Here is a 12,559-nt window from a genome sequence, read left to right on the forward strand (position 1 = left end):
TAAAATATTTTAATATAGCTTTAAATAGGTTAAATAGATGGTACAGATTTTTTGTATTAAATGATTTAGGCATCGACGAAGAAAAGACCAAGTTCAAGGTCAATGATCCTGAAGCAATGATGGCAGCTTATTTGAAAAAACTGTATCGCTTCATGGCCGAATATTATCTTCAGTCTTTATCGAAAGACAAACAATTTTTGGAAGACTTGTTGGAGAGACCAGGTATTTGGTCAGCTAATAAGAAGCATAGTGCGGAACTTGAAAGACTGGCAAAATTGTGCCTCCATCAATCTACTGAAAGACAAGAAATTTTGCGTGCACGAAGACCCCTTTACTTCTTTCGATTCAGGAATCAAAAAAGATCTCATGGCCACAAGATGATGATGTTAAAGGAAGAAGAGATTGTAAAAAATAATATCCTCATCCATGCGGATTTTTTACTTAAAAAGTTATATGCACTAAAAAAGAAAAAAGATTATGCAATGTTCTTCAGGTTACATATTTTAAATAGACTTTACAGCCCAAAATGCAGCCCCAAATAGTTAAATTGTCAACCTAAAGATATGGATTTTGAAAACAAGAATCAAGTTTTCAAGCTTAAATATTGAATGCTTTCGGGATGGACTTCGTAAATTCAAAAAGATTACTTTTCAATCAAATTTTTGAATTTTGAAAAATGAATAATTGAGCTGCAGGATGGAATACGGGCACATAAACTTATTTCGTCGGGAGTGGGAAGACCCCAGTAAGTAAGTTTTCAGGATTTTGTAATAAATTTTTTAGGAATGTAGTTCGATATGTCTATCCAATAACAGAGTCAAAGTAATTCGAAAATGTCTTTAATTTATAATTGTTGTAAATTTTTTTCTGATGTGTGGCGCTTATCGGACTTCTCTAACTTCAAACGTTTCGTTTATTGAGCGAATTTTTAAAAATAAAAAACTTCCATCAAGAAAGTTGTTGACAAGAGCACAAAAAAGTTTTCTGGAAAATTTCAGCCCAATCGAATTGATATTCGAGAAATTATAACCATCTCAATTGGATAGCGGCTAGGCGACTCGCGCGCAGGCTTAAGCGAGAGTTTCAGTAATTAGGAAATATCAAAGTATTATATATAAATTAATGATAGTGCATAATGTAAATTAATTAATTCATTCAATATTATGTACAATAGAATGGTTCTATTTTTGAGAAAAACTGTACTAAAGTAAAACAAAATATAAACATCTAATAGTTGAAATTCAGCGGAATCTTAATTCCGCAAATTTTTTGATGCTTCAAATTTATAATATTATTATTATTTCTTGACATAATATTAAATGACTGAGTTTACATGCACTATTATTTATTTATACATAATTATTTGATACTTCCTGATTCCTTGATTAGTTTTTATTTTTAACGCCGGTGCACTGTATTATAAATCGGATCTTAGACTCTCGCTACAGCCCGCGAACGAGTCGCCTAGCCGCTATCGACTTGAGACGTTAATAATTGATCGAATATCAATTCGATTGAGCTTAAATTTTCCAGAAAACTTCTTTGTACTATTGTTAACAACTTTCTTGCTGGAAGTTTTTTGTTTCTTAAAATTCGCTCGATAAACGAAACGCTGGAGCTTAAAGAAGTCCGATAAAAGCCACGCATCAGTAAAAAATTAACAATAATTTTTTTTACAAATCTTCTGAATTCCTTTCACTCTATCAGTCGAAGGATATTTCGAACTACATTCTATAAACATTTTATTGAACATTTCGAAAAACTGACTGACTGAGCACGATTTGAAGTTAAAAACGAATTAAAATTAATTTTTTCAGAAAAACAACAGTCTTTTATTTTAATTAGAAAACTAAAAACGCTGCAACTTTTTGCCTGGAAAAAAAAGATGCGCAATGAAATTCTACATCTAGATATAGTCTTTAAAGATGAAGATTCGAAAATGCTTTTGAAAGCTTCCAGGGGCCTTCCCACTCCCGGCGAAATAAGTTTATGTGGCCTTATGCAATACGGCAGCTCAATTTTCAACCAAGCAGTTGCATTAAAAACCAAATAGTTAATTTTTTATACAAAATTGACAGATCTAACAAAAAAGATGATTTTTCAAGCATATAGAACATCCAAAGTGCTGCATTTTACAGGCGCAAAAAAGTACATTTTCGATTACAAAAAAGAACAAGAAAATTTTCCGGAAAAAGTTCTATGTCCAGACCGGTATAAGCCTTAAAATTGTGTGGTAAAATATTGCATTAAAAAATTAATTCTTGTAGACGTATCATGGATCTAATTAAACCCTGAAACATTTTAAGCACCTTCATGCTTGTTAAACACCCTGTGTAATCGGATGCCCACCTCGTTTTAAAAAATAAAAAAAATAATGATGCAATTGAAATTGTTTCCCTGGAATAAATTCCAATGGTTTAATATCAAAATTAAGTGATAAAGGCAAAAAGCGCTTTAAAACATATAAAACGAAAACAATTATTCTCCTGTTCCTAACGGACTTCGTTAATTACGTAGTTACGCTGCAACCCGACCCAAAGTATTTCACACCAAGTTACCCCACACATATTGTAACAAATAATTTATAACTTATTAATTAATAATTTATTATTTGATAATTAGTTAAATTATTAATTCTATTACTAATTACACATTTTATCTGCATGAATCAAATAACTTGATAATTGCTGAATAATATTTTCAAACTTGAAGTTTTTATGGTAAACACCCCCTGCTGGAAGTAGAAGGATTGAAAAAGGTAGAGAATGGGGGATAGGAAAATACAGAACTATTTTATCTCTCTCTCAAGTGGTCACTTTGCATCCGTAAACGCTATCTTTTCCTATCGCCAATCTCAATAAATTTCTATCTCTTTCTCTACCTTTTAACCTTTTTTTTTCACCTTTCTCTATCTTTTGTAACTGTGGACCCTTATATTTTCCTTTTCTTCATTCCATCTTTCTAATATCAATGTGAATCTTTGTCTATGTCCTTCTCTATCTTCCGCGGATGAGTAATATTATCATTTTCTATCCCTCAAAATTCGGGAATCTATCGACAAGTTAGAAAACTTATGGAAAAAATTAATTTGACATTGACCACATACTAAGAAGACGACGTGACGTCCATGCCCACATACACCTACACACTGAAAATTTATTTCCACACCTTAGTCGAAAATTGTGTCAAACTCATCAAAACGGTTTCACGGGAGTCTACTGATAGGCCCAAAGGGGGTCATTCACAAAATACCTGATACATTTTTCAAGAACTTTTAACCTCCCCCTTCTGCGTGATACTATTTCCATTCATTTTAACATGAAGAATGAAATTTCCGCAGACCGCCCCCCCCTCCCAAAATTTATCGCGTATTTTGTGAATGACCCAAAGGCTGATTTTACTTATTGCTTACATTTACCGCCAATAACCTAGACGCCAAAACCTTCAGCTTGCCGTGGATAGATAAACGATAGGATGGGATAGAGAAGAGAGAATTGAAGAAGATAAAAGTAAATTTACATTGCCAAAGGGATAAAAAAATACGTAGATAGAAGAAAAGAAAGGATGAAATAGAGAAGAGGGTACTGAAAGAGATAAACGAGAATTTAAATTGAGAAAGAGATAGAAAAAGACAGATAGACGTAGGATAGGATGAGATAAAGAAGAGAATATTAAAAAAGGTGGAAGTAAATTTAGATTGACACAGATAAAAAAAAGATAGTCGTGGATAGTTGTACGATAGGATGAGCTGGATAAGAGGAGATTCAAAACAATAGAGGCTGCCTTAAATTGACAGATCGATGTAAAAATATTAAGGTGGATAGATAAAGGATAGTAAAGGAAAGAAAAAAGGGATTAAAAAAGATTGACGGAAGTTTAGATTGACAGTATGATAGAAAAGGATTGATGTGCATATAGAAAGGATAAGATGCGCTAGAGAAAAGAGGATTAAAAAAGATGGACAGAAATTCAGATTGAGAGTGAGATAGACGAGAGTGGATTGCAAAAGATTGACTGAAATTTAGATTAAAAAGATAGACAGAAATTCGAACTGATGGAGAGATAGAAACATATTACGCCAGATATGTAAAGGACGAGATGAGATAAAAAAGAGAGGATTAAAAAAGATAGTCAAAAATCTACATTAACAAATAAATCGAAGAAGAGCAACGCTGATAGGGGTAGGGGAGGATGAGATTAAAAAGAGGATATTGAAAAAGATAGACGTGAATTTTGATTAACAAAGAGATAGAAAAGATAGACGTTGATAGGCATAAGATAAAATGAGATAATAAAAAGGATATTGGAAAAGATAGGCGTGAATTAAGATTGATAGAGATAAAGAAAAAGAGAGACGTTGGTAGATGAAGGATACGATGAGCTTGACAAGAGGGGATTGAAAATTTGAAGAGGGATTTAAATTGACAGAAAGACACAAAAATATTGATGTGGATAGTTAAGGATAGGATAAGATAGAAGAGAGGGAATTGAAAATGATATACGAAAAAGATTGAAGGGTAGATAAAAAAATTCATGTAGGTAGATAAAGAATATGATAAGATATAAAAGAGGACATTGGAAAAAATAGGCGAAGAATTGGATTTAAAAATAATTGGAAAAAGCTTAACGTTGATAGATGTGTGATACAATAAGATAAGGAAGAGGATATTGAAAACAATATATACGATTTTAGATTGATAAAGAGATAGAAAAAGACAGACGTTCGTCGATATTGGATACGATGAGCTAAGCATGATGAGATTGAAAATAATAGATGGGAACATACATTTGGAAGAAGATAAAAACATACTGACGTGGATAGGTAAAGGTTAGAGTGAGATCAAAAAGAAGGCATTGAAAAAGATAGATATGAATTTAGATTCACAAATCGAAAAAACACGATAGATGTTGATAGACAGAGGAACGTATGAGATAGAGTAGAAGAGGTTTTAAAAGATAGACGACAATTTAGATTTACAGAAAGGTAGGAAAAGATAGACCCTAAATATGTCGATAAGATCAAAAAGAGAGGATTGAAAAAGACAGGCAAAAAGATAGACGTGAATTCAGATTAATAAACAGAAAAAGATAGGCTTTGGTAGATGTAGGATAGACTGAGATAAAGAAGAGGATATCGAAAAAGATAGACGACAATTTGGATTGGCAGGGAGAAAGAAAAAGATAGACTTCGATAGATGTATGATACAATAACATTGGGAGAAGGAAATTAAAACAAGACGTGAATTTAGATTGACAGACAGATAGAAAAAGACTGATGTGGATAGATAGAGGATAAGATGAGATACGTAAAAACGAGGGGATTGAAAAAAAGTCAGAAATATAGATTGAAAGAGAGATAGTAAAAGATTGACGTGAATAGACGAAGGATAGGGTGAGATACAAAAGTGAGGATTGATAAAGATAGATGGAAATATAGATTGACAAATAGGGATGGAGAGAGAGAGAGAGATGTCGATAGACATACGATAGAACGAGATAAAGAAGAGGAAATTGAGAAAGATAGACTGGAATTTAGATTGACAGAGAGAAAGAAATATTTTGACTTGGATAGATAAAGGATAGGATGAAATAAAAAATAGGGGATTGAAAAAGATGATCGGAAATATAAATTAACAGAGAGATAGTGAAAGATTAATGTGGATAGACGAAGGATATTGTGAAGTAGTGAAAAGGGGATTGATAAAGATAGTCAGAAATATAGACTGTCAGAGAGATAGAAAATTATAGACGTTGATAGATGTATGATAGACAAAAATGAAGAAGAGCAGCTTGAAAAAAATAGACGAGAATTTAGATTGACAGAGAGATAAAAAAATAGATAATAAAAGATTGACGTGGACAGACGAAGGATAGGGTGAGATAGAAAATATAGGTGTTGCCAGACGTAGGATAGAATGAGATAAGAATAGGAGATTGAAAAAGATATTCAGAAATATAGATTAACAGAGAGATAGTAGAATATTGGCGTGAATAGACGAAGGATAGGGTGAGATAGAAAAGATTGATAAAGAGTTTCGGAAATATTTATTGACAGAGAGAGAGAAAGAGAGAGATGGATATTGATAGACTTAGGGTGGGACGAGATCAAGAAGAGGAGATTAAAAAAGAGAGACAAGAATTTAGATTGGTAGAGAGTTTAGTGAAAGATTGACGTGGATAGACAAAGAATATTGTGAGATACAGAAGAGGGGATTGATAAAGCCTTTCAGAAAGATAGAAAAAGATAGACGGGAATTGAGATTGACAGAGAGATGAAAAAAGATTGGTGCGGATAATTAAAGTATAGGATAAGATACGTAAAAAAGTGAAGAATGGAAAAGATAGTCAGAAATTTAGATTGACAGAGGGATAGTAGAAGATTGATGCGGATAGACGAAGGATTGGATGAGATAGAAAATATAGTTGTTGCTAGACGTAGGATAGGATGAGATAAGAAGAGGAGATCAAACGAGTCAGAAATATAGATTGATAGAAAGATAGTAAAAGATTGGCGTGGATAGACGAAGGATAGGGTGAGATAGAAAAGAGGGATTGATAAAGAGTGTCGGAAATATATATTGATAGAGAAAGAGAGAGAGAGAGAAAGAGAGGTGGATGTTGATAGACTTAGGGTGGGTCGAGATCAAGAAGAGGATATTTCAAACGATAGACGGGAATTTAGATTGACAGAGAGAAAGACACATTTTTGAATAGATAGTTGAAGGATAGGCTGCGGAAAAAGAGGGGATTGAAAAAAATAGCCAGAAATATATATTGACAGAGAGGTTGGTAAAAAATTGACGTAGATAGACGAAGAATATTGTGAGATAGAGAAGAAGGGATTGATAAAGACTGTTAGAAAGATAGAAAAAGATAGACGGGAATTGAGATTGACAGAGAGAAAGAAACATATTGAAATATATAGTTAAAGGATAGGATGCGATAAAAAAAAATGAGATTGAAAAAGATATTCGGAAATATAAATTAACGGAGAGATAGTAAAAGATTGACATGGATAGACAAAAGATATTTTAAGATATAGAAAAGGGGATTGATGAAGATAGTCAGAAATATAGATTGTGAAAGAGATAGAAAAACATAGACTTTGACAGACGTATGCTAGAATGAAATAAAGCAGAGAAAATTGAAAAAGATAGACGGAAATTTAGATTATCAGAAGGATATAAAAAGATTAGTGTGAATGGATAAAGGATAGGGTGAGATTGAAAAGACAGTATTGAAAGAGATAGATATGAATTAAGATTGACAAAGAGAAAGTATGATATATTGTCTCTATCTTATTCTATCTTAAAAATTCAAAATTATTCTAAAAGATAGAATCTCTATCTTTTCACTTCCAGCAAGGCAGCGTACCCAGGATGTGTCCTTGACATATTTATACAGTGAAGACGGTTTTGTTTTGTATAAAAAATCTTTTAAAAATTCTAAGTACACCATTTGCATCTAATTGAGCTAAATAACGATTCGCAGGCACCAAGCAAAATTTTCTTTTTTTACTCCACTTAAATGCAAAAATGTTGTCAAGGGTTAATTCTTGTCTAAATATTAAATGTTTTTTAGGTTTTCTGAACATGTGAAAGACACCTTTAAATACCATTCGAATAAAATGTTTCCCATGAAGCAAAAATGTCTTTTAGCTGTTTATAATTTGGTTGCCTGGGCATATTTGGAGTCGAGAGACTTGTCATCTATAAAAGAAGAAGAAAGGAAAAAGGTATATTTGAAGCACCACATTGGTATTCATGTAGCCAAATTGCCAAGGGATTCTGATATCGGCTGGATTCCAACTCTCAAGAAAAAACAGGCTTTGCAGGATTTCAGAAGAAAACTTGCCATGACAAATGATCCTGTAGAATTGACCTGGATCTTTCACGACTTCAGCAAACTGCTTATGGAAACACATCAATTTGAGTGGGCAAGGTAGATTTTTGAACATTTTTAGAATTCGCGAAATGATAGAAAATTTGAGTTTTTTTATCGCGTTTCGACCATAGGTGGCCGCAAAACTTAATTTTCAAAATTGCTTGACTTTTTTTATTTTCTCTCGAACAATCTTTTATTTTCCCTGAACTATCATATTTAATGACCAGAATTTTAATTTCTAGCATTCTTAATGTAGAATCTTTTGTACACGAAATAAAAACAATTGTAAGATTACTTTTCAAATAAAAAATATTACACTCCAAACAAAACCAGCTATATTTTTAAATAAATCATTACATTATTTAAAAGAAAAAAGTCGAATTATCTAATTTATCGTCCAACAAAAAAAGATGAATTTTCAAACCAAAAGGATCAGATTCCAGTTTAAATAGACGAATGTTAAGCATTTGAATTTGCGGATAAAAACGATGTCTTTTTAATAAAAGTCCAAACATTTTTAACGCTATAATTACATTTTCAACAAAATCAATCAATTTTTAACTAATAATTTGTTTTTTCCCTAAAAGGCAAAATCTTAACTAAAGCTATAATATTTATACACAAAAATAAAAAACAAACGAATTTTCAAAGAATAGTTGAATCCTTAACTCAAAAAAATTAATTTTTAACCATGTGTTAAAAGGTTAATAAACTAATTAAAAATTGAATTAATAAAAGAGGAATTTTTAACAAAAAATTTAAATGTGAAAATAAATAAATAAAAAATAATAAATAAATAAAATGTGATATCACAACTGAAATAGATTGCGTTTTTTTAATTTAAAAAGTTGAAGGCATATAAAAAAAGACCAAAAATCCTTTAAAAGTTTAAGAAATCTTATTGCATTTTCCTTGAAAAATAATTGTTTTAAATAAGAAATCATTTGAAATTTTCCCAGAAATTTTTATAACAATTGCTTATTTTCTTGAAACCCTTCAATTTTCAAATCTTGAATCTTGCAAAATTGCAAAATTTTGCTTTAAAATGTTTCACATTCTTTTTAGACTTTGTAGTAAATCGTTTTAAATCAACTTTGAAAATATCTAAAAATATTTTTATTATTTCTTAACCTTTTTAAAACTTTTCGAAACTTTTAAAACTTTTGAAGACCTTTTAAAATAATTCGGTGATCTAACGAATTTTTGAAATACCGCAACATAAAAAAATACAATTTAATTTCAATTTAAATCATTAGACATTTTTTGCAAAAATCTTAAGGAAAGTTGTTTGTTTTCTTGAAACCTTTTTCAATTCTATAAAAGCTTTGTCTGTTTTGTGTAAACTCTTTAAATATATATATTTTGATTCAAATTTATTGAATTCCTTCCAAGTCGTAATTTTTTTCGGAATTTTGCAAAATTAAAAATCTTGCTTTAAAATCTTTTACTATCTATTTATATGTTTTAGTCAATCATTTTATATATTTTAAAATCTTTTTGAATTCTTTCCTGAAATTCATTTTTTAAAAGAAAAAATCATTGAATATTTTTCCAGAAATCTTAGGAATAGTTTTTTTTTCTTGAAACGTTTTAAAATACACAAAAAGCTTCTTTTTTGAAAAATTTAAAAATTTAACATTTTATTTTCAATTCACTGAAATCTTCTCGAGGTTAAAATTATTTTTTAACCTTTTCAAAACTTTTCAAAAATTTCAATTTTTTGAATAATTCAGTATTGATACAATTTTTCTAAACACTGCAAAATATAAAAATTTTTTTAACCTAATACTGGAATTTTCCACCTATAAAGATGTATTTTTGACCAAGCAGTCGGACATTCAAACAGAAATTTGAATTTTTGAATTTTCATCAAAAAGATAAATTCTTGAGAAAAAAAAATTTTTTCACATTTCAATATGAAAAAATTAATTTTCAACAAAATTGTTAAATTTCTAACTACAAATAAATAAATACTTAACGAAAATTACAATCGTTTGTATAGAAATAAAAAAAATTTATATTATGAATAAAAAAAGATTAATTTATCCAAAGTAAACAAAGCTTCCAACCAAGAAGACTACTTTTCCACCAAAACATACGAATTTTTAATAAAATATATGAAATTTCTAGTAGGTAGATGAATTTTGAACTAAAATGATAAAAATTCTTCCAAAAAAGCTATTAATTTTTAACATGCAACCAAGAAAGAAAAAAGTTTAAGTCAAATTATTCATCTGTCAATAAAAAAGACAAACATTCTGTAAAACAGTTTAATTTTCGACCTCAAAATATCGATTTTTAACAATAAAAATTAATTTTCTACAATAAAGTTTCACGCTTTTAACCTGAAAAGTAGAAGTTTCGCTAAGAACACCAAAATATGAATTTTTAATGAAAAATTTAATTTTCAACGCTCAAATATAAATTTTCAATAAAAAAGTTGAATTTTTAAGCAAAAAATACAATTTTCAATTAAAATTATGATCTTCAGAGAAAAATATCTAAAAAAAAAGAAATAGAAATACAAGACAAATTAATATCAAGAATCTTATATCATTGTCGCCACAAATTTCATTTTAATAATTCCCTGAATTTTCCTGAACAAGTATTAATTTTCTCTGATTACTAACATTCAGTGGCCAAAATTTAAATATTGTACCTTTTTTAATAGAATCTAATTTACACGATATAGATCAATTACAATTTCGAATTAAAATTAAAAACCTTCACAATTATTATCCACAGATTTATTTAAAATGCCTCTTATAGAAATATTCTGACTTCTGCAAGATTTTTTTTAATCCCATAATTTTGTCTGGTTTTCAGTTTTTCTACACTTTCCTTATTGTAAAATATATCTAACTGTGTTTTAAAAATATACAACAAAATAAATTGTAAAAGAATTGTTAAAAGGGCAAAAATAGTGCAAATTGTAAAAGTGTCAGGTTTACCCCGGTTTAAAGGACATTTTAAATTTGCGTTAATAGTCTGTTGTACTATTCTCTTGGAAAAAGAAGTGAGGGCAGAGGGTGTTGAGGAAATGAGGGAAAGTTATAGAAGGAGAAGTATGGGAAGCAGATATAAGGATACAAGAGGAAGTAAGGGTGAGTAGTAGAGGGATACTGGGGAAAGAAGGAAAAGTGAAGAAAGAGAGGGAGAGAGAGAGAGCGAGAGAGAGCGGGGGAGAGATGGAGTAAGAGTGATGAAGTAGTGGAATGATGAAAGTGTGCAGGGGGAAGTAATGAAAGGACTAATAGAAGAAGTGGAAGGGATAGAAGGAGAAGTCAGTGAGTGGTGAGTAGAGGGAAGGTATCCGAAGTGATGGCAAATTGAGGGGATGGGAAGTGATGGTAAATGAGTGAGTAAAAATAGTAGGGTGGAAGTGAAGGTAGTGAAAGTAGAAGTAAGGAGTAATGAAAAGGTAGAAAAAGTGAAAGGAAATAAGGGATTGAGAAATCAGGGAAAATGTTGTATGAAAAAGTAGGCGAAGTGATAGAAAATGAGAAAGTCAAAGTAGTGGAACTGAATGCAGTCGATGTGAAAGCGTTGGGAAATGAGATAGGGAAAGTGAGAGGAAATAGGGGGTCGAGAAATGATGAAAAATGTGGAATGGGAAAGCAGCGTAAGGAGAGGAATGACTGGAGAATTTAACAGTGCAGGAAGTAAGAAGGAGCGAATGTTTGAAGTGTGGGAAGAGTAAGTACGAGAAGTGGGAGAATGTAAATGTCTACCTTTTGTTTATTAAATAGGTACTATGCAAAAAGAGCGAGGGAAAAAAGTACGGGAACAATGAACCAGGCATGGTTGATAAATGCAAACCATATTCTACTCAGAATAGAGCTTCACCAGAATAATAGAAATGATGCAAAGGAGGCTGCATTATTGGCTTTGTCAGGTGCAAGGAAACTCAAAATCGATTATTTAATAGACTTTTATGAAGGAATCGTGAAAATCTTAGACGAAATTGATGTTGAGAAGATGTCAATCATTGACAACATTTCCCAGAGGCAACAGCTGATTATCGACCTTATGCCAATGGAACTTAAGGCTGAAATGGCCTACCTTTTTCGTAGTATGGACGTCGTCCCAGCAAAGAGGCGACTTTCCGTGATGCCAGGTTGCAAACCAATCGATAAGAAGTTGGAATTCACCTGTAAGAAAAATACAATTCTCGTAAGTCCACCTATTGATGCAGAAAAAGAAGCGAGAAAAGCTTTTCTTCAAAAGTACGCCCCACCGAAGAAAATTCTTGGCTATATTGACTTTAGGGAATACGAATAGTTTATGGTAAATATTTTATTTAATAGTAATGGTAACACGAAAGTGCAATTGTAAAAGAAACTTTTATATGTTTCTAAAAAATAGTAAAAATAAATATTTAACAATATTAGACACAATACAAAGAATAATGCTTAGAATAACAATAAAATTTTGAAATTCCCTACAGCTTTAAATAATTTTTTATTTTATTTTTTCATCCTCATAAATAATGTTAAGGTATTAGTTTTATGCGAAAAATGACTTTCGCGGATTTCATCAAATTACTTTGTGAAGCTCTTCGCCTAGGGTGATTGCCAGAGAACTTGATCAGTGTCTTGGGTCGGAGTAGTTTTGCGAAACGAATTTGTTATTTAAGTAAAGATCATGGGAATTCAATATCAATGTAAAAGTTCAT

The 12,559-nt window shown here is 30.8% G+C and overlaps 1 protein-coding gene across 2 annotated transcripts in view; it reads left to right on the plus strand.

Moving 5' to 3' along the window:
* Positions 1-12,559, plus strand: part of LOC117172842 — a 33,267-nt gene that overhangs the window by 13,486 nt on the left and 7,222 nt on the right. Inside the window, exons 4-6 of one of the 2 annotated variants that reach the window (XM_033361093.1) lie at positions 70-493; positions 7,582-7,941; positions 11,634-12,171. In XM_033361093.1, coding sequence (XP_033216984.1) covers positions 70-493; positions 7,582-7,941; positions 11,634-12,165 — 1,316 coding nt within the window. In that variant the 3' untranslated portion in view covers positions 12,166-12,171. Of the gene's footprint in view, positions 1-69; positions 494-7,581; positions 7,942-11,633; positions 12,192-12,559 lie in introns of those variants that run through there. The other variant, XM_033361092.1, reaches the window with a different exon arrangement.

This window comes from Belonocnema kinseyi, chromosome 5, assembly GCF_010883055.1.
Source record: "Belonocnema kinseyi isolate 2016_QV_RU_SX_M_011 chromosome 5, B_treatae_v1, whole genome shotgun sequence".
Lineage (NCBI taxonomy): Eukaryota > Metazoa > Arthropoda > Insecta > Hymenoptera > Cynipidae > Belonocnema > Belonocnema kinseyi.